We start from the raw sequence: 22165 nt of genomic DNA, 5'->3' as shown, positions 1-22165 counted from the left end.
ACGTTGCCATGATGGGTGGGGAGTCTTTGTAGCCAGAACAGCCAGGAAGGGCCTGTTAGAGGTGATAAGTGGAGTAATGTCAGGGGGAACTAGATTGGGAAACTCCAGAGCAGGTTGCCCCAAGCATCAGGTTATCTAGTCAGCCTCCTTTTTTTCTCATGGGACTTTTTAATGGTCACTCATTTAACATGGGGTGGGCTGTATGTCAGTCCCCTGTGGTTATGCAGGAAACCTCCAGAGCATCCCTTACATATTTTATTAGAGTAACAGGGTAGAAAAGAGAATACACAGTCTGCCCTGAGAAGGTATGAGGGGTATAGGGATAACCCCAAGGGAAACAGTCCCGGGGAATCTGTAGTTGTTACCCACCAGCACTTGGTAACCCAGAGCCTTCAGAGAGTGGAGGAGCCCGGAAAGATGACGAGCTAGTGGACGGCTTACTTCTTACACATCCCCTATACCTGAGCCTCCCACCTCCTCTCCCTCCCTAACATGGAGGTGAATCTCTGCCATCCTTCTTAGCATGTTTAGAGGGATGCTGTCTCATTTGGATTTAGATCTGGAAAGCCAAAGAGGTCACTGAACACAGTAGAAGCTGCCCTTGTATAGGTATCAAGGTATTTGTTTGTTTGCTTTTATAATTTAGGGGAAATTTTCCTTTTCATTTGGATCATTCCTTCTTGGTAATTCTGAGTCTCCATAGACCCAGTGACATTTTAGTGTTAACTCTGCTGGGCTCCATGCGCCTGTGGGCCTCTTAACCAAGGCATTGCCTCTTCTCATTCAGAGTAAGATGATTGGGGTTGGTATATAAGGGATGCATTTTGCTAGTCAGTAATTGTTTTAGGTATGGATGGCATTCCAGCCAAATAATAAGAGGACAGGTCAGGCCTCCTAAACAACTCTCCAGCCTGACTGTCTCCAAGAGTTTGGGGTGGAGCGCCCATGAGTGTGGAATGGGCCACGTCCACCATTGCTTTACTAAGACTTTGCCTGCTCCTTGTTGGGGCCCCTTGTCTTTTGCTTTGGCAGACGTGGTCACTGAGGCAGGACCTAATGCAGGGGTGGATTTTGTTTTGGTTTTGGGTTAGGAGGTAACCCATTAGAGCTGGGATGGACGGTATGCCCATGCAGGGAAGTGGGAGGAAGATGCAGAGTAGAAGAACTTGAGAGCAGAGCAGAATTAACTTCTGACGGAAGCAAACATCCCTGCTGTCACAGACCCTGAGACTCCAGCCCCTTGACAAAGGCTACAGAGTTCCCACTTTTCCTTAAAGCCTCCTGCCTTGTGGGGTGTTCACTACCTGTCCCTCACCCTGCTTCAGAAGGTGAAAGCTTCCTCTCTGCAAAACACAAGACATCCTTATTGGTATCCAAGTATTAAAAATTACAGCAGTAGTTATTCTCACGATTCTCAATATAGGTCAAGCTCTGTGCTTTATGTAACACTGTCTCTTTCATTGTCACGACATCCCCCTGGGGTAGGTACTATTATCCTCCCCACTTTGCAGATTCATCCAGCCAGACATTTTTGAGTGTCTGTTAGGTACCAGGCACTGAGGAGATAAGGCAGGGCTCTTTGGCGTATTTTCCCCCTTCATTAGGCAGAACTGTAAAACAATTCCAATCTTAGCCTTTTTCTGGTGCAGAGGAGAGTGGTCTTGTCATACATTTCCCAGCGACAACTTTTTCTAGAAAAGCCTTTGGTAATGGTGATGGTGGTGAGAATTACTAAGTTGGCAGGATCTCTTAGGACTCACATGTTCTCAGAAGCTCAGGACTCCTCCGCAAGGTCATTCTCTTCATCCCCAAGGCTAAACAGAATAGTATTGCCTTGTTTGGGCCATTTTCATTGGGATGTATTTTATATTTGAAAAGTTAACCATGAATGCCATGGGGGACATTTCCCCTGGTAGTTTAGTGTTATTACCCACCACCACCCCCAGCCCCATCCCCAGGAGCTGACTCAGAAACCTGAGATTTGTGGGAGCCCTAAAGGACTTACTGAGCACACCGGCTAGGTAGAAGACGGCTAAGTTTCTATAATTATGTAGGTTGCTCATCGGCTCTGCCAAATGAGGATGTGTGAAGTTCATGTTTTTGTTTTGTTTTTTTCAATTAATTTTTATTGGAGTGTAGTTGCTTTACAATGTTGTGTTAGTTTTTGCTGTACGGCACAGTGAATCAGCTGTATGTATACACATATCCCCTCTTTTTGGATTTCCTTCCCATTTAGGTCACCCTCAGAGCATTGAGTAGAGTTCCCTGTGCTATACAGTAGGTTCTCATTAGCTATCGACTTTATACATAGTAGTGTATATATGTCAATCCCAATCTCCCCATTCATCCCAGCCCCCACCAAAAGACCAGAACTTTCTGAGGATGTTTTGAAGCTGACCCATCTCTTGGGCACAGGGAGTTTCAGCTGTCTAATGAAATAGGCCATCCAAATACTAGAGAAGTGGTATCCAAAAGACACAGTGTACCCAAAGCCAAGGACAATACTGATTAAGATCAATAGCCTCTGCCTCCAGATTGCTGCCAGATGAACAAAGAGCAGTGTGTGCAGTCCAAGCATAATTTCACACGGGCAGCCTCATTCACAACTTTGGAAGGCTGGAAGCCATCAGGGCGGCAGGGTTCCATGGGCTGGACAGGGATCAAAAGGGTTTTCAGTGGGGGTTTATATCACCAGTTGGTATCATTATTCCTGGTCGGGGGAGACCTTTGGGGAAGTAAAAGATATTGGGTCCAGAGGCACCAGACGCAGATGTTAGCTGAATAGGAAGAAGTGAGGAAGAGATGTGAGCCCGTCCAATGGTTGTCTCTGCGTGTTGGTCTCAGATTAAGTTGGGTTTCCAGAATGAAGGAAGTCCCGATGAGAAAGTTAATGCCTTTCCCAAACAGAACTTTAATTCTGTCACAAATCATTCCCTTGACTTTTTGATGAGTGAGAATGGGTGGATACCAAGAGTATGTTAAGGACTGAGACTAACAGCCCAGCTCACACTGCCAGCTAGATAATGGGGTAATGAATATTGTTGACATCTTTTTCCCTTGCTGGAACTCTCAAGATAATCTTACAGCTCTGAAACCCAGCTCCTGTTAAAGAGACACAGAGCAGTCCTCTCAGCTTTTTGCTCAGGTGGCTCTCTGGCTACCCTAAATATATCATTAATATAAAATTAGAGGAAAAAAGTATGCTTTTTTTTAGGTGCAGTTTTGTAAATCACATCAAAGCATTCCTGAAAGCAAGCAGGGTATAAGTGATAATTAACGTAAAACAATTTAGAAGTGGGACAAGAGCAAGCGAAGGAGAACACTAGGTGGTGCAAGAAAATTCATCAACGAAACGGACAGCCAGCAGCCCTTCACCAGCTTGCTCTCCAGAGAGACTTACGGGGCTTCCAAAAGGCAAAGCGGTGATTGGATTCTGTGGTTCTCAGGGGCTTTTTCTAGATGTTGTCTTCAAATTTGAACTTCCAGCTTTGAGACCAAAGGAAAAGACAAATCTTCTTGAAGTCTGGTATATCATACTGAAATTCTAGACTCATTCATAAGAAGATAGTTTGTGAACAGGGATATACTGGTAGAGAGCAATATAATGGAGCAAGAGGTATGTTTTCTTGCCACAGCTGGAACTGCTCCCTGAGTTTTGTGATTATTTGGGGAATGGGAAAGTGGGTCCACTCCCTAAATTAGGGATGAAGAGTGTGAACTTCCTTTTCTTATAGTCAATATAGTTGATCTGACAAGAGGGCAAAAAATGTGGTATTATTTGTGTGCACCAAAAAGCTACTTTTCCTTAAAATGTCTCTACGTTATCCTGACATACTCCCTGACGTCTTCATCATTGTGTCCATTTCTTATAGACCTTCTGGACCTGGTCACATTAGCTACTTTATATTGGGTATGAATCTTCGTGCACCAGTCAGGGGAGAAGAAGCTACGACTTTATTTGCTTTAAATCAACTTAAATCTAAGACCCACAATTCAGGCCCGTGAGAAGTTCTATACCCCAGGGTTGTAAAAAGGTCCCTGGCTTCCCACAGACAGCACCAAATCAACAGGGAGAATCCTTGGATGGTGGATTCCACGTCTACACTGTTTAGCTTAGGGAAGTCCATTGTCTTAGAGCACCTGACCCCTTCAGGTCAAAACAGCCCTGCTGGTGGGGGTGGGGGTGTGATGCTGGAGCCTGAGATATCTGTGGAGGCTGGAGAGCCTCTGATGAGATTGGAGACCCTCTGATGAGATGCAGCCTTTCTAGTTGCAGTCATCCTCCCAAAGATGTCCCAGGAGTGCTGAAAGGCAAACAGGGCCCTATGCCCAGGGCTGAGATAACAACCTCTCTCGGGTCTCATCACCTCCCCGGAGTGTTGCCCTAGGGAGGCATGAGGGGCTCTGGTACTCAGGGCTAAGAAAACAGCAGAGCTGTCTTAGCTTAGTTTCTCCCCAAACCAGACCGTGAGCCACATTTGGGTTCAAATGGTTTATTAAAGGAAGTACTCTCAGGATCAACCAGTAAGGGAATTGCAGAAGCAAAATAGGAAAGAGGAAAAAACCCAGCACGAGTGATTTCAACTGAACTCCCAGACTCAGCCTGATCCTGTGGGGTGCTGGGAAGTGTAAATTACACCTCAAGAAACAGGAGTTGGGCTTTTGTACTTCCACACCCATCAGTCACTGGCTACAGCCAACCCTGGGGTGGGCATGAGAGAACAAAAACCTAGGCATTTTTTTTAGCTCTTCACATGGGCAAAATGGTGCCCATGCACAAGGGGCAGTCCTGTGAAGGTGGCAGGTGCCAGCTCTCAGCAGCAAAGCACACCTGTAGAAGCTGAGTTGGTAAAAGGATACAAGGAGACCTGGGTGGGGCACCAGTAGTGATCACTGCAAGAACCATCCCACAGCCATTGCATCTCCTCTGTAAAGTGGTATCACAGCCAACTGCCTAATACTGTTGCCCTGAGAAAAAAAGAAAACGAGGGAAGGTCTTTCTTTAAATGTTTATCTGAAACAGTATCCATAGAAACGCATCCCAAGTACTATTTTGTTCGAAAGAGAGCCTGTAAAGGCATGCTAAACTTAATGTGTTCATATCCCTGGGCCGAGTCCCAAAAGTAACAGGACAATGTGCTATTTATTACTAATCATGTGATATTTTACTTAGTGAAAAGCAAGAGCTTGATGGTCCTTCACACCGGAGATGCAGATGTTTTAAAGTCTCATTTGGCTTTGTGGAAAAACATCCATCCTACTGAGGAGAAATAAAATCCAAAGTTCTTGAAAAATCAAATAGAAAAGAATCATGAGTCTGTTCAGTGGGGAGATAACAAAGGTTTCTAACCAGAGAACCCACAGGGGTAAGGGAGAGGGAGTTTGGAAGGCTAACCCTGGGGAGATGCTCTTTTGAGAGGCAGATGCTCTATGAATCCAACAGGTAGAAGTCTAAACAGGGAGAGAAAAGGATGGATAGAGGAAGTCTTAGAATTCTCTTCAAAAACATCATAGGAGGGCTTCCCTGGTGGTGCAGTGGTTGACAGTCCGCCTGCCGATGCAGGAGACACGGGTTCGTGCTCCAGTCCGGGAGGATCCCACATGCCGTGGAGCAGCTGGGCCCGTGAGCCATGGCCACTGGGCCTGCGTGTCCGGAGGCTGTGCTCCGCAAGGGGAGAGGCCACAGCAGTGAGAGGCCCGCAAACCGCAAAACAAACAAACAAACAAACAAAAACATCATAGGAGAGGGTACAGAAGGAAGAGAGAATAATGCCCAGTAGATGTTTGATATAGGAATATAATTTTAAGGCTTCATTACACAGGATTAAAATAGATGAATGTACAGAGACCATGGTTGGTAACCAGAAGTCTGAATCAACACACTGGACCCAGATCTGGAAGCCCATCACATTACCAAGAAGCCAAAAAATATTGCTTTATACTTGAATAGGCCCAATAATGGGCCTTTAGATTCCTTTATGGGTTTTTCTTTAAGGTGTATGAATTTGGGGAATTGATTTTTAAAGGCAGTAGGGTGCTTTGTAAATAAAGGCAAAAATGGGAATTAGAGCCTATGTGTAGTTTAAATTACTCCTCAAAACCAGCCCAGCCAGAAAAATGTTATTATCTTGTTTTATAGATGAGAAAAGCAAGTCTTGGAGAAATTAATTAATTTTCCCAGGCTCTGGTTTATTAAGTGGAAGAATGAATACATTTTCTGATTATAAAACTTCTAAAAAAAAGTAGAAAGAAGCAAAAAACATTCTCAGTGTTACAAACCAGAGATAATGACTGTAATTATTTTAAAGGATGTTTTTGCAGTCTTTTAACCCTTTGGCTCCTTAAATTGTTTTTCTTTGGTTTTGGTTTTTAAGTTTTATATGATATGTCTATGTGTGGTTTTCTTCATATTTATCTGGTTTGGGACTTTGTAAATCTGTAGGTTGATGTCTTTCATCAGAAAAATTTCAATTATTATCTCTTTACATATTGGTTTTGCTCCATTCTCTCTCTCTTCTTCTGGGATGCCAATTACACGTATTTATTAACCTCCTCACTGTATCCTTACATTTTCCTTACAAATTTCACCTTTTTGAGTCTTGGGGTTTGTTCTGAATCTTTTCTTTGAAGTTATCTTTCAGTTTGTTAATCCCCTTACACTGTATCAGGTTTGCTATTAAACTCAGCCACTGAATTTTTACTTTATGTCATTATAACTTTTTGAGTTCTAGATTTCTCCTTTGGCTATTTTTTAAGGTTTTCAGTTTTCTACCAAAGTTCTCAATTTTGTCTTTTATTTCCTTGAATATATTCAGTCTATTTATTTTTCAGTAGTGTCAGACAACTACATTATCTGAATCCTTTATGAATCTGTTTCTAATGTCTGCATTTCTCTTGAATTTCAGCTGTACAGTCTCACCTTCCATTGAACCCTCACTTGGAAGCATCATTCAGCTCAACCCTGGTGACATTTCATGAGCATAACTTAAAACCAAATAAATAGTTCTCCATTCTAAGATTTTAGCAAGTTTAAGGTGCACCGTTGATTTAATTATAGCTGTTCTGGGGATTGGGAGTAAAGAAATATTACAGGAAATGTAGGCATGTGACCTGATTTCAGACACATCACGTTATAAAGGAATAGGCATTTAAGAATTATATAAATATGGTAGAATTCCTCAGCCGTGGGCAGACCTGTTTGGATATCTTGAGTCCGTTTCCCTTTAAATCTTCCTTTAAAGCCTCTTCAGTGAGAGGAAGAAAGAACCTGAATTGTCCTAAGGCTTTATTACCTCCAAGAGCTCGAGAACTCTCCAATGTTCCTGCCAGTTAAACGCACGTGAAATGTAACAGAAATAGGATCCATGAGAATCCTGCACGTAGGAGATCATGGAGTGGGAGCCAACTGGACCAGGAAGCTACTTACTTCTAAGAGGAGAAAAATGCAACGATTAGGCTTACAGTAGAAGCCTCTTCTTGCCTTCTGCTGAGACTGATGTGGCTAGAGGCTAGTTCGTTTCCTTTCAGTATTCCAAGATGGGTCTTAAGTATCACCCGATCGTTCTTGGCCATGAGCTCTAGCAAGCAAAGCTCAAAATGGATGAGGAGCTACACTTGAATTACACAAATCATAGCCCTTTGATATAGCCTAACAGGCCACAGATTCAAGTGTCTGCCGGAGCCAGGCAGCTGGTCGCTGGGGGCCTGTGGCCGAGGCAAGGCTGTGTGGTCCAGTCCAGGCAGGGAGCTCCTCCCCACACCAGCTGATTCTTGCCGTGTGAGCATACAGACCCAGGGTTTCCGGAACTGAATTTTGTCAGAAGCCAGGAACACAGATTTCTGTGAGAAATGCCCTGATTTTTATGTTGACAGTGAATTCCATTTTCTAAAATTTGCATGTATAACACATGTTTTGGAGATGATTGAAGTCTGTGGGCTTTTGCTGGTTGTTTCTGGGCTACACGTTCAGCATTGAATGAGTCTGTACTATAGGAAGGTGGCCCCATGACTGAAGCAATATGGAATGCTTGCTCTCGCGTCATAGAGGGGTTCCTGGAAATAGAAGCACTGGGGGACTTTCTGAGTCCACTTGAAGCTTTAGAAAAGTGCATTGCCCTCACTATACCATTTCAGTCTAGTTTTTGTTTTTGTTTTTGTTTTGTGGTACGCGGGCCTCTCACTGTTGTGGCCTCTCTGGTTGCGGAGCACAGGCTCCGGACGCGCAGGCTCAGCGGCCATGGCTCACGGGCCCAGCCACTCCGCGGCATGTGGGATCTTCCTGGACTGGGGCACGAACCCGCGTCCCCTGCATCAGCAGGCGGACTCCCAACCACCGTGCCACCAGGGAAGCCCGCATTTCAGTATTTTTTTAAACAGCTCACTCAGTGAGGTCCTTTTTTGACACTTAAAATGGGGCTTTGGAGTCAACCCTCAGGGAAACTGCTCAAAGTACATAGCCCAAAACACACTGAGTGTCATTGAGATCATCTGTCATGTGATCTACAGGCAGTCTTAGAGCAGACAAACCAGAAACTTGGACAATATTAGCAACCTTGCCAAATTGCACAGAGGAATATTCATTAATTTTTCATTCTCAAATATTGTAGAAGTATTATACGAATGGACATTAATTTCTTGCCTGGAGGCAAGCGAGTAAGTTGTTTGAAAGGTAACTGGGACATTTATGGGAAGTAAAGCATGTCCAGTGCATAATTGTACTGCGTGGGGAATGAACCTGTGTCTTAGAAAAAATGATTAAAAAGAGACTAGGGAGACTGATAGAGTGATTGGTACCCAAACTCAGTAATTAAATGTTGAATTCTTCAGGGGACTTACTCTGTGTCCTTAGGCAAGTAATATTCAGTAATTTGCCATAATCCATTTGAGAAAAATATGTTATCTAGCTGATAGAGTATTTCCAGGATATATCTAATATCCTGTTCAGTGCTTAGAATAGCTGGTGATGCCAATTTTACTCTAAGTAGCTGTGCAACATGAATTAGAGAATAGAGGTATCTTTGTAATGAATATTGTTAAATGTTTAGATGGAACGTTATATTTGGAGATCAAGGGAATTTGTTGTATCTCTGAATTTATATTGTCCTCTAGTGTTCTTTAATTACAACTTCTAACACATTAATGTTCCAGCAGATGAAATATAAAATCTAAATTTATATATGTACTCGTTTCGAATCTGTTCTACTTTCTGGGTACAACACAAATAGGAAACTGAATAGTCTGGTTTAATTGCCTGAGCTTTAGGGAACGAAGGAGATGATATTACAACACTGAAAACCAATAACCCTTGTATACTGATCATAAAAACTTAGGCAAAATGTGTATTTTGTCCAGGCCTGGCCATCTCCCACAGTTTGAGAAACAAACGAACATGATTATATGAGAGACCGTTGTAGTGTCAAATTTATTTGTATCTGGGATGAAACACTTCTCAATTTAAGAATAAATCGTAAAAGCAAGGGGAAGATATGTCTAATGCATGCATTTTTCTATTATGAGTTTTCTCTTAGTAATTCCTTTGAGTACCATTGTTCGCAGGTTCTGTATCACTGCGTTTTTAACTCAATGGGACTTGAAAAGATTTGATGCTAAAATGGAATGCTTCAGACTATTAATAGCTCTCCTTTCCTTTCCACTTTCAGTCCTTGAAGAAAGAAACTGCTCAGACCCTGGGGGCCCAGTCAATGGGTACAAGAAAATTACAGGAGGCCCTGAGCTTATCAATGGGCGCTATGCAAAAATTGGCACCGTCTTGACCTTCTTTTGTAACAACTCCTATGTTCTTAGCGGCAATGAGATGAGAACTTGCCAGCAGAATGGAGAGTGGTCGGGGAAACAACCCATCTGCATAAAAGGTAACTTGCAAATAATTTTGAAGTCTGTAGAAATAGATGGAGTTGCTGGGCATTTTGGTAGCTCTCATACATGTTTTTGAGCCCCTGGAAAAATGCCTTCTCTCTTAAGTTCTCACTGGAACCATACATTACTTTTAGGTTGGAAATCATCCATAAAACATTTGCTTCTTTTTTGAACTGCCAAAGGACCTGCTTATCCTAATCACAATGACTTGATGTGATCAAGAAGAGTGATGTAGTTAACAGAGCAGTTTAGGAAAGATGACAAGGCTGAGTTTTATACATGTAAACCCAAGCATAGATTTGAAGCAATTAAAATGCATTTATATGGCTACATTTATCTACTCTCTATGCAATATTAAATTAGTGCAAGAAATAAAAGAACGCAATAGACACATCATCCCTGCCAGCCTATGTGGAGGGAGGTTTGAGATGTTAAGATGTTTAAAAGCATCTTAAAAAGACAGTAAACCCTTGAACATTCAAAGGAGAGTTATAGAACAAATGAGTGGTGTATATTCTGAGAAGGAGTGAAATAGAGACGATTGCATGTAGCAGAGAGCACTGGAACCTGTCTGGGAAGCAGGGAAGGATTTATAGAGGTAAAGAGGAGTTGGGATGATATTCCAGTTAGAAGACAAAGGGAAGGTGGTGTAGGCAGAAGTGAAAGAATCATGGTAAACAAAAAGTGAATCAGTCCTGGAATCTGGGAGGTACATTTTAAAAGGTAGTTGGGGGCCAGAACAAATGGAACGTTGCATAGGGAAGTTTGGACCTTACCCCACTTGAGAGTGGGCATGCAGTTTCTTGCTGAGTTGATTCCCTAGCTGCTCCAGGTCGACAGCCCCTCTCCTTTTGGTGGCAGGTCACAGTTATCTAGCTGTTTCCTGGGAAGAAAAGCATCTCCTTGGCCTAGATTATCCAGATAATTGCTTCAATCCTCCACTTTCCCTTCTGAGTGTTTGTCAACAACCTGAATCATGGGAAAGGAACGAAAGAAAGATTTGTGAAAGGAAGAAATCACTTTAGACTTTAGCCAGGAGCAAGCTTCATCCTCACCAGCACAGACTCTGATTCTTGATTTCATTAAGTATGGAAACGGTGTTACATATGTCCTTGGAGATTTTTGTCAACTCTTCTTTTACAAATTAATACAAGCAGAGTTCCCTAGGTTGCTAATTAGACGAATGTTGGCTGCTTGATTGGGAAAGTGAGATGGGAAGGATTCCTTTTCACTTGTGAAGAAAGAGAGACTTCAAAAAAATTAAACTGGGCTTTGAGTTGCCCTCAAAGGACCTTTAGGAGCCTTAGTTGCAGCACATGGAGGAATCAGTTACTCAAGATTTATTGATGGTTGACACTGCTGTCTGGTTTTAAATGAGAGCCTTGTGATTCACTATGCTGGGCTATATTTTAGAACCTTGACCTTGGCTTTTATTCTGTATTGATTAAGTTCGCCAATACTATCTATGTGAACAGATAATCCTAATCTATTAATTATCATTGTTTCATATCAGCTGGGGGGAGCATCTCTGCAGAGGTGTTTATTCTACTTGGGTTCTTCAAAGGGGGTTGCCAATTTAGATAAAACTCAGCATGCTCTTTTGCTAAGCGAGCTGTCCAAGTCTGGCTAATGTATCTTACCTTTGAAAGCCTGAGGAATGTGCACTGGTCTCCAGAAAGGGTGGTCAGGTATGAATCTGAACTGAATGATGTGAACAGTTAATATGGAAAAGGATTATGCAGCATTGTCTTTTTTTTTTTTTTTTTCTAGCCTGTCGAGAACCAAAGATCTCAGACCTGGTGAGACGGAGAGTACTTCCAATGCAGGTTCAGTCAAGGTGAGGTTGAAACACCTGAACTCTGCTTTAAAGGCGAATGAACGTTCCTCTCCCACCCCCTTTCCCCACTGGTGTTTGGCCAAAGACAGTCTGAGGTTTCTTAGGGACACTCAGTGCTGACTGGCCAAGGAAGAATAGGGCTCGTTAGATGGAGGCTCGTTAGCCAGCTGCCTTTAGCCAAGAGGTGGCAACTGTTGGAAGATGCACAGATTTCATTGGATTGTGGGAAAGTAAGTGGTGGTGGGAAGCCAGACTTTAAGACGGTCTTTGAGGAGCTGGATTTTAATACTCGAGTCTTCCTGAAATTACTACGTATTTACTATGCAGCCAGCTGTGGCTTAGGAAGATGTTCTTGGTAGTGACCAATCAGATGAGGCAGGCTGGTGGGGCCAGGAACCGGAGATGAATGACTTGCCCCTGAGGAGGGATGTGAGGCCTCAGGGATACCCACCCAGCGTTTTTCCTGGAAAGATAGAGGTGGGGACCCCTGGTGGCAGCTGTGGAACCTTACACCCATGGCTCCAGAAGGAACCTGCTTCCACTTGATTTCAACGAGGCTTAGTGCCTGGTTTCCTTCAGTTCCCTGCTTAGTTTTTACCTGGCAGAGGGACCTTCCAAGACCATCCTTTTAAAAATAGCAACCCCGGGCTTCTCTGGTGGCGCAGTGGTTGAGAGTCCGCCTGTCGATGCAGGGGACACGGGTTCGTGCCCTGGTCAGGGAGGATCCCACATGCCGCGGAGCGGCTGGGCCCGTGATCCATGGCCGCTGAGCCTGCGCGTCCGGAACATGTGCTCCGCAACGGGAGAGGCCACAACAGTGAGAGGCCACAACAGTGAGAGGCCCGCGTACCGCCAAAAAAAATAATAATAAATAAAAATAACAACCCCACCTCCACCCTGACCGCTGAGCTGACTTCTTTAGCCAGCGCTCTCTGACCTTTACAGAGCTCTCCAGTTTTCACCTTGGCATCCATCTCCACCTGTTGTCCTACTGATATTTTGTTCATTTATTTGTTCAATTTCTGTCTCCCTGTACCCCACCAAAAAAATGTGAAAGTTATAAGTGCAGGAACATTTTCTGTTTGGTTCACTGAACTTCTAGTTCCTAGAAGGGTGCCTGCCACATGGTGGACACCCTCAAAATACTGAATGAATGAGTGAATGAATGAATGGATTGGATCAGTTGGTTCAAGACCTGCTGTCATCTCTCTTTAGCACTGGGTATTCTTGGGCAAATTCCTAAGCTTACTGAGCCTTTAGTTCCTCTTTTGAAAAGTAAGGGTGATCACAATAACATTTGTCTCTGGGGACTGTTAAGGATTAAATGCAAGGCAAATAGCTAGCATTTACTGGGTGTTTGCTCTGTGCCCGTTACAATTCTGAGTTCTTTACATATATTAGCTCATTTAATCTTCACTACAACCTCTGAGGTAAGTATTATTATTACCATTTCATTTTAGATTTTATTACTTTTTATTACAGATGGGGAAACTGAGGCTCTGAGAGGGTGAGGAACTTGCCCAAGGTCACATTGCTAGAGGAAGGAGCAACCCAGGATGTAAATCCAGGGTCTTCAGGGGCTGCTCCCTGATGCATGAAGCTTGAACTAAGCCTTATATAAAGGCCTTAAAAACACCTTGCACCTATGAACACCTGTAAGCAGTATCTATTGCTTTTAGAAATGGTAACAATGAATCCCAGTGACTGGAGCTGACCCCAAACAAGTGATCTGAAATATTCAAAGTTCAGGATATTCCTTCATCTCTCACTCTGCCTCTGGCTCTCTCATTCCCTTTCCTTTTCGGGCAAGGCATTTCCTTGGGGACAGTGGCAGTGGAATCCAGTATTTCTACCCACCCTCCTTTCTGACCTTTGTGATTTACCTGGGGCTGGACTCTCCAGTAAGTATTCTTCCCAAGGAGACATCTTGGAGAGGAGGCCCAGAGCTGTTAAAAAAGACCACCACCGGGCTTTGCATTTTGTAAAGCGGTTGTAATGGGGGCTTAGGTGACAAGGTGCCAGGTGTCTCATGTAGATGAGAAAGCAAGCCTAATACTTGGTTGTAAATATCTTTCTGGAAGATACGCTGCTGAGTGGGGATATGATGGTCTCCAGCAGCCGGGCTCACCCAGGAACCCCCAAAGGCAGCGCAAAACCTTCAATGGCCAAAAGCTGTGTTTGTTTGCAAGTCCAGAAGCTCCCTGAACTGCAGACCTGGTTCTAAACTTGAGCTAAAGATTTGTTGGATGAAATCAATGTGGATGGAATGTTTGCTCTGAGCACAGCACGGTACAGACACGTGAAACAGATTTCTTACGATGGATTGGCATGGCAGGGAAACCAGGGTGGGAACCATGACTGCCCTGTGTTGCCTGGGGTACTGTCTTAGCTTCCTGTGTGCCCTTCAGCACTCCTACCTACCTCTCTGGGCTTCCTTCCTCCATTCATTAAATGGGATGAAAACACTGATTCCTAAAGGAACTCTAACTTGTCACTTAACAGTCATTATGCACTGATATAAAATGAGCACAAGTTGTGTAGTGTGCATAGCTTACTCCCAAGAATCCCAGAGTGGTCTCTGGGTGCTTCAACTTCAGGGCTCATTTAAAAGACCTTTTCACATTCGCACACAACGCTCCTTATTTCTCCCAATCAATGTGCTCTGAGAGAAGGTTTTATTCTCTGAGGTGGACTAATTACATCTGCTAATTGCTAAATCAATTCCTAATACTGCCCCATTATGATAATGGTTAGAGAAAAGCAGCCGCTTGGATTTCTCCCCTTGAAATTAACTTCCTTTTTTGTTTAATTTCACTATTAATTTTTGTGTGTGTGCATGTATAGCATAGCAGCTATTATGTCAGATATTATGCTCTTTGGTTAAAACCCAGGGCAGCTGGCGGCATGCCAGAAATGGAAATGGAGGAATAAGTTGAAGGTTGAAGTGTGCAAAAAAATCTGCTCAGTGGTAGAAGAGGCATTCGTGTGTGTGTATGTGTGTGTGTGTGTGTGTGTGTGTGTGTGTGTGTGTATGAGAGAGAGAGAGAGAGAGGTGTGAGGGGAGAAAGGGAGAGAGACACACAGAGGATGAGATAGCTGTTTTCCCTTCCTCTGTAAGGAATGGGCTTGGATACTAAAAGAGCCACAATGACTGTCTCTGGCCCTCCTCTCTCTCCGGGCCGGGTGCTCCGATGTAGGGAGACGCCATTACACCAGCTATACTCATCAGCCTTCAGCAAGCAGAAGCTGCAGGACTCCTCTACCAAGAAGCCAGCCCTTCCCTTTGGAGACCTGCCCCCTGGGTACCAATACCTGCACACCCAGATCCAGTATGAGTGCATCTCACCCTTCTACCGCCGCCTGGGCAGCAGCCGGAGGACATGTCTGAGGACTGGGAAGTGGAGTGGGCGTGCCCCGTCCTGCATCCCTAGTGAGTCAATGCCTGTCCTTGGTCTAGAGCAGCTTAGATCTCCTATTGCTGCCTATGAAAAGCCACTGACCCTATTGAAGACTTTTTTGGGAAAAACTCCTTGTCCAGAAGAATGGCCCTCTAACACTTTCCCTAGCTTGGTGAAGTCTGAAATTCCACAGTTAGAGCTTCCTTCCTTTGGCTTAAACATGTTACCCAGGAGAAATAAACTCATTAAATCTTAGACGAAGTTTTTGGGAAGGGGGGCATACTTTTTGTGGAAAATTCTTTCATATTTACTTGGTGAAAAGGGACAGAGCAGTTATTAAACACCAAGTGGGGAGGGGGCTAACGATGCTAGAGGGCTTCTGGTGATACCTCCTTGGTTACCCTGTCTAACCCAGTTTTCGTTCTCATCACCCAATGGTATTAATTAGGTTATTGTTATTAATTAGATTATGAGGTATTGATTACTCACAAGGTTATAATGATGATGACTGCAGTAATACATGGAAGTGTCTGGAATAGGGTCTTGCACATACTAAGCTACCCCCATCCTCTCTGTCAAAGAAGAAGAATATGGCTTAGTTCGAGGTGGTCATCTTTATAGCAATAGTCATCATATTTGAATTTAACTCTTTATATACATCATCTCATCCACTCTCCTCAAGAACCCTAGGAGACAGTTGTGATTACTGTATCCATTTTACAGGCAGGAAGACTGAGGCTGTAAGAGATTAGGCAACTTGCCCAGTAAGTGGCTGGGATGGTAAGCCTCCAGTCGTAATCCTAGACTTTATAGTCAACCATGTCAAGGTGGTTGATTAATGTTTAAAGGGAAAAGAAAAACGGGTTATATGCTCTGTGGTCTTGACATCCATAGGGTCCACCTTTCCAGATTTGTGCTCTGTTGGGTGACTGACACATTCCCCTTTGGATGGGAAGGTCTGAGTTTACATTACTGAGCTGATGCTTTCTCCATAGTCTGTGGGAAAACTGAGAACGTCACTGCTCCGAAGACCCAGAGGACGCGCTGGCCGTGGCAGGCTGCCATCTACAGGAGGGCCGGTGGGGTGCACGGGAGCAGCCTGCACAAGGACACGTGGTTCCTCGTCTGCAGCGGTGCCCTGGTCAATGAGCGCACCGTGGTGGTGGCTGCCCACTGCGTCACCGACCTGGGGAGGGTCACCGTGATCAAGACAGCAGACCTCAAAGTCGTCCTGGGGAAGTTCTACAGGGATGATGACCGGGAAGAGAAAAGCATCCAGAGCTTGCGGGTGAGAGAGGGCTGCAGCCTGGAAACCGGGTCTCTGGCTCAGCAACTCCCAGTACTGGGCGAACAGTGACTGTGTCGGTCCTGTCACTCTAGCACTTTGGCATCCAGCCCAGAGCCTGGAAATATTAGGCACATAGTAGGTGGCTAATATATATTGACAGATACTAGAAAGGGGCATCTAGAAAGACTATGGAGTCTTTCCCCCCTAAAATTGTTTTAAAAATAAGATAGTAGGGCTTCCCTGGTGGCGCAGTGGTTGAGAGTCCGCCTGCTGATGCAGGGGACACAGGTTTGGGCCCCGGTCTGGGAAGATCCCACATGCCACGGAGCGGCTGGGCCCGTGAGCCATGGCCGCTGAGCCTGTGCGTCCGGAGCCTGTGCTCCGCAGCAGGAGAGGCCACAACGGTGAGAGACCCGCGTACCGCAAAAAAAAAAAAAAAAAAGATAGTAACAAATATCTTCTATCATTGGGGTCATCGAAATGTAACCACCTCTTATGTTTAGGACACTGTGCTAGGTAGGCTTTGAGGAAAAATAGAGACTCCTAATAAATTTGTAAGATTCTTCTCTTTCCCTGCCTGCCTCCCTCCCTCTCTTCCATCCACCCACTCACCCATCCAGCTCATCCATCTGTCCATCCATCCTTCCATCCATCCATCCATCCTTCCATCCATCCATCCATCCATCCATTCAACCATCCATCCATCCATTGTTGAGTTCCCACAGCATGCCATTCGCTGGGAATACATACAGAACTGAATAAGGCATGGTTTTTGCCCTGAAGAATCCACAGGCTAGGGGAAGAGACAGACCAGTATATCGTGACTAGTCCAACACAATAGAATCCCTGAGTAGATGAGCCCAAATGTAGTTGAAGGAATAGAACACATCCGTGAGAATGTTACGGCATATCACAGATGTAAGCTCCTGGAGGCCCCTGTCAAAGAAGATGATCAGCAAGGATGGGGACAGTTAGGGGAGACTTTGTGGAAAAGTCTGTGGACCACCCTGGGTGTAGCTCTGTCTTACTGGCTTGAGGGTAAATGCAGTGTTTACAGTGGACCAGATGTTGCAAACTGGTAGCCTGTAGGGGTTTGTGTTTTGATAGTGCTAACATATATTTTTTTAATCAGTTATTTGCCAACATTTAAAAACCAGGAGGTTTCAGCCAGACATCTGGAGTCTATTCTCTGGCAAAATGAGCACTTCTGCATGGCAGTGGCCAGCTGGAGCGAAGTGGCAGCTGCCCCCTCTGCATGGGGCATGCACTCCCGTTCCTGAAACCTCACCTGTCCACTCAACTTATTTAAAACAACCTGCCAGCCAGGCGGGCCTTTCAGTTTACAACCCTGGGAATAGAGCAGTTGCTTTCTGTGATCCCTTGAGAAAAGTATCTCTGTATAATTGTAGCTGTCTCTTAGACATTTTCTCCCAATCATTTAGCCCCGGGGCTTGCCTGTTCCTGTCACTATGGAGTTGGTTGCTCACAATTGCTGTCCATTCCTTACCTTGGTAGATTTCTGCAATCATCCTGCATCCCAACTACGACCCCATCCTGCTGGATGCGGACATCGCCGTCCTGAAGCTCCTGGACAAGGCTCGCATCAGCACCCGCGTCCAGCCCATCTGCCTGGCGGCCCCTCGGGACCTCAGCACCTCCCTCCAGGAGTCCCGCATCACCGTGGCGGGCTGGAATGTCCTGGCAGATGCGAGGAGCCCCGGCTTCAAGAATGACACGCTGCGTTCGGGGGTAGTCAGTGTGGCGGACTCGCTGCTGTGTGAGGAGCAGCACGAAGAGCACGGCATCCCGGTGAGCGTCACAGACAACATGTTCTGTGCCGGCTGGGACCGCGCTGCGCCTTCTGACATCTGCACAGCAGAGACGGGTGGCATCGCAGCCGCGTTCTTCCCGGGGCGGGCGTCCCCTGAGCCCCGCTGGCATCTGGTGGGGCTGGTCAGCTGGAGCTATGACAAGACATGCAGCCACAGCCTCTACACAGCCTTCACCAAAGTGCTGCCCTTTAAAGACTGGATCGAGAGAAACATGAAATGAGCCTCAGGCCCGTCGAGAAGCACTTCCGTGCATCCTTCCGTGCGTGTGTTGCCCAAGGCATCGTGGACCTGAAATGTGAATCTGCCCATGAATTTGGCTGTGCCAGGGCTTCTGATGTCACACCAGTGGAGGGCGAGTCGAGCTTACTTTCTGGTAGGCCACTGCCTCCCTGACTGCTGGGACCCTTTGGAAGATACCAGGGCTGCTTGCAAGAACTCAGTTTCTTCAAAATAGACTACATGAATAGCAAAGCAATCCTCCCCATTCAACCGGCCCCAGTGGCCTTCCCCACCTGCCCTTCAGTGGTGCGAATGCCATGGTCAGCTGTGGTCGAGAGAGGTCTCCTCCAAGGCTCCAGCCAGACAGAGTTCCAGAGAGCCGCCTGCAGGACAGTCCCGGACAGCGGAGCCTGGCTGCGGCACTGGTGTCCGTGCACACTGCCACGTCACGGGGTGGTCCTTTTCCTTCCCAATCCCCTGTACACACTTTAATAAAACAAGGGTTGGCTTCTGACCCACGGAACGAATGTGCCATGGCTCTGATTCCTGCATGCAGCCTCTTTGAGCTACGTGTGTTGGGACCCATGGCTGGGTGGCAGCCCTTTAAGAGAGATCCTAGATTATCATTCCCAAATAATGCATAGAGCAAAGCCGATGCCATCTTTTCAATACCAGTGCTTGCAACTTGCTGGGCCTTCAGGTGGGGGAGAGGGAGGTTGGGCACCATCAGATAAGGCACAAACAGAGGAAAATACCAGGGATTTGAGGATTTCTAGTGTCCCCTCTTGTTCTTATGCTCTAGATCAAGCACAAAACCCTGCTTTGAATCTCTAGAAATCTTTAGGACCTATTTTCGTAGCATCTGAACTGGAAGCACCTGTATACTCACGCTCGATTGAGATATGCCAAGAAACTGCAGCTTCATTCTTCTCTATAACTTCTATGGTTTTCCTTTCAAGCCCCACCCCTGACTCCCACTGGATAGTGGAGGAAAAAAAAATGAATTGAATCCAATCCAATCCCTGAAATGATCTTTTCAGGAACATTCTCTGTTTTGGGTGACTCACTCTTTTATCCTTTCTCCCCTACCCTCCCCAGTTTCCTCCTTTCCAAGATGTCCCATGGAGGCTTACGTGGCTTCTAGCCCCGGGACACACACAGTAGGACTCCTGAGTTCCTGCTGGCTCTTGGGTGTGTGTGGTGGGACTTTCTCATTCCTGGGCGTTTTGCCTGCACTGGGTGCTCGTGTCTGTAACTACTGCAACTTGTGCTGTGTGCTCTGTTTCCCTGGGGCCGGCGGTCCTCCCCGCTGACTTAGGTGCTCGTCAGGTCTCGCTGGCACTGATACTCCTGAGATCCGGGGGGACTCCGACTTGACACTGGTTTGGGTTCCTCAGCCTCCTGGCCACAGTGACAGCCTTCTCTGGTGGCTACCCAGCCTGGCTTTCAGTAACCTCCTCTTCCTCCCCTGGGGGCTTGTGGGAACTTCTTGGTCTTTTCCTCACCTCCTGAGGCCTGAGAGTCAAGGGTTGGTACATTCACCTCCTACAGACCCCAGCAGAAACATTACTCTTTCCTCCACTTATCAGAGAAAACTTTGACCCCAAGCACTTTAGCCCCAAGGCGGGAGGTCACGTCTGTCTTCCAACCTGCCTCCTCAATTCTGTGTCTTTACATAATTCCCTGAGCCAGAAGGGAATTTCTGGTGCTTTCTCTTTTGGTCAGGCTTTCTTGGGGCTTTCTGTAGCTCACGTCGTCCTCCTTTCACCCATCCGCTGCATCCTCATGGCTTAATCTCAGGGCAACGTATTACTTATCAACTTCTGAGTAACAAACATCCAACACGTAATGGTTAAGCTGGAGAATTGGATTTGACCGATATATATCAGGCTGCTCAAAGGGTTTTTTTTTTCTTGTTTTTAAGCCTAGAAAGTTTGGATCTCGAGAGGTGTAATGGAAGTCAGATCAAAAAGATCTAAATTCAAATTCCTGTCTTTCAACTTCTTTTAAGTGACCTTGGGCAAGTCACCTAACCCCTCCACCTCAGTTTGTCATTTGTTAGGTTGGCATGCTAAACTCTGTATTTTGTGGTAGCTGTGATGATGAAATGAGCTACTGTGTAAAGCGATGAACATAGTACCTGGCATACAGTTTGGTGCCTATAATAACTGGCAGGGGCAGGGCTGTCCAGCGGGGCACAGCTCCATGAAGCCTCCACGTCTGCCACGTCTCACCTGGCTGTCCATGCTCATACTTTCCATTCTTTAACTTGTCCTGACCCCTCACCTGGACCATCACGTTCCCTATTTTCTTGACACTCTCTTTACTATCTAGCGTCATTTTCCATCTTTGCCTCACCACTCAGATTTGGTTCACATTGATGTCATCTCAGCTATGACTTTGTTCCCTTTAGAAGCTGAATCTGGCCCCCAGTCCTGGTGACACCACCTGGGGCTGCTTAGTTCATAGCCTCATGGCCACTTGCCACTCGCCCTAGATCTTTCTACCCCAGCACTGCTCTCACAGGCTGCAAGCACTCAACCAGGCTAAACTAAGACTCCAGGTCAGGACGAGAGAGTCAGACACGAGCCTGTCCCTTGGCCAGACCCGGCACTGGAGGAATCTCACCCATCTCCCTTCATCACATGGCCCTTTTTTCTTAGGATAGAACTCCAAGGATGAGGGATCTCTTCTTATTTGGAAATCTGGGGTGTATATCAGTCAGGGTTTTTTCAGACATTCAGAACTTTTAAGGGTCATCTAGAATAAGGGGTTACGATGGCCACATACAATTGTGGGCACTCGTGGCAAAGTCTTTTACAGGCTGTTGCCTTTGCATCTGATGTTGGATCTGGGTTCAACCGGCCAGCCGTTGGGAAGGAAAGCTGGGTGTGAAATTGGCAGAGCAAAGACAAACTGGAACCCACGAGGACAAATGGAAACCTATGTTTGTCTCTTGCTGTCCCCAACCTCGATGATTTGAGTGACCTGCGCACACACACACCTGGTCCAGGACACTCGGAGAAGCCGGAAGAGGATTTCCAGCAGGTATGGGAGGAGCTGTGGGCCTGGGTGATGTCCCGCGCCAGCAAAAGGTGAACGAGCGGATCAGTGACGTTGTGTATGAGCTGCCACAGTGCCCGATGCTCTTCACCAATTTCCAGAGCACGGAGACAACTGCTGCTTCACTCTCCTTTTCAAATCTCATGTCAGTTTCTCTTGTGCCCGCTCTCACCTGGAGCCATACAGGGAAGGGACCTCTGCAAACATAGTTCCAGCCTCTGAGTTGACACGGAACAAAAGTCATCTAAGTCATCGAAGATTAATGCATGAAATATTAATGTGGTTGTCAACGGGGGACACCTCTGTGGAGAGCTGGGGAAGGCTCCTGATTCATCCAGAATGGTTTGGTTCTAGTTTCTTTTGTAGTGGTTTTTTGTTTTGTTTTATGCACACGAAGCCCCTGACATCTGACATTCTATCGGGGAGGCCTTGGTGCCTAGGAGCTGGCCTGGCACTCACAGCAAAGCTGTGGTGTTCTCCTGTTGAAGGTCAATCATCTCACAGGATGCCAGTATCAGTCACGATCATTCTGTGACTCTGACGGATCAAGACAGAAACAAGACTGCTTTAGAACTTGTCTATGAAGAGACAAAAGCAAGGTTGTTATTCAAACCAAAACATACCAACTATCCCCCTCTCCTGGTTAAGAGGA

At 45.8% G+C, this 22165-nt stretch overlaps 1 protein-coding gene across 1 annotated transcript in view; it reads left to right on the top strand.

Moving 5' to 3' along the window:
* Positions 1-18973, top strand: part of PAMR1 (peptidase domain containing associated with muscle regeneration 1) — a 70601-nt gene extending 51628 nt beyond the window's left edge. The window contains exons 7-11 of the mRNA XM_082660689.1: positions 9660-9872; positions 11647-11713; positions 14911-15143; positions 16107-16399; positions 17915-18973. Of these exons, the coding sequence (XP_082516815.1) occupies positions 9660-9872; positions 11647-11713; positions 14911-15143; positions 16107-16399; positions 17915-18451 (1343 nt within the window). The 3' untranslated portion in view covers positions 18452-18973. The remainder of the gene's footprint in view (positions 1-9659; positions 9873-11646; positions 11714-14910; positions 15144-16106; positions 16400-17914) is intronic.
* Positions 18974-22165: the final 3192 nt, after the last annotated feature.

Source organism: Grampus griseus, assembly GCF_964374135.1.
Source record: "Grampus griseus genome assembly, chromosome: 8".
NCBI lineage: Eukaryota > Metazoa > Chordata > Mammalia > Artiodactyla > Delphinidae > Grampus > Grampus griseus.
This window is presented reverse-complemented; position numbering and strand designations above follow the sequence as displayed.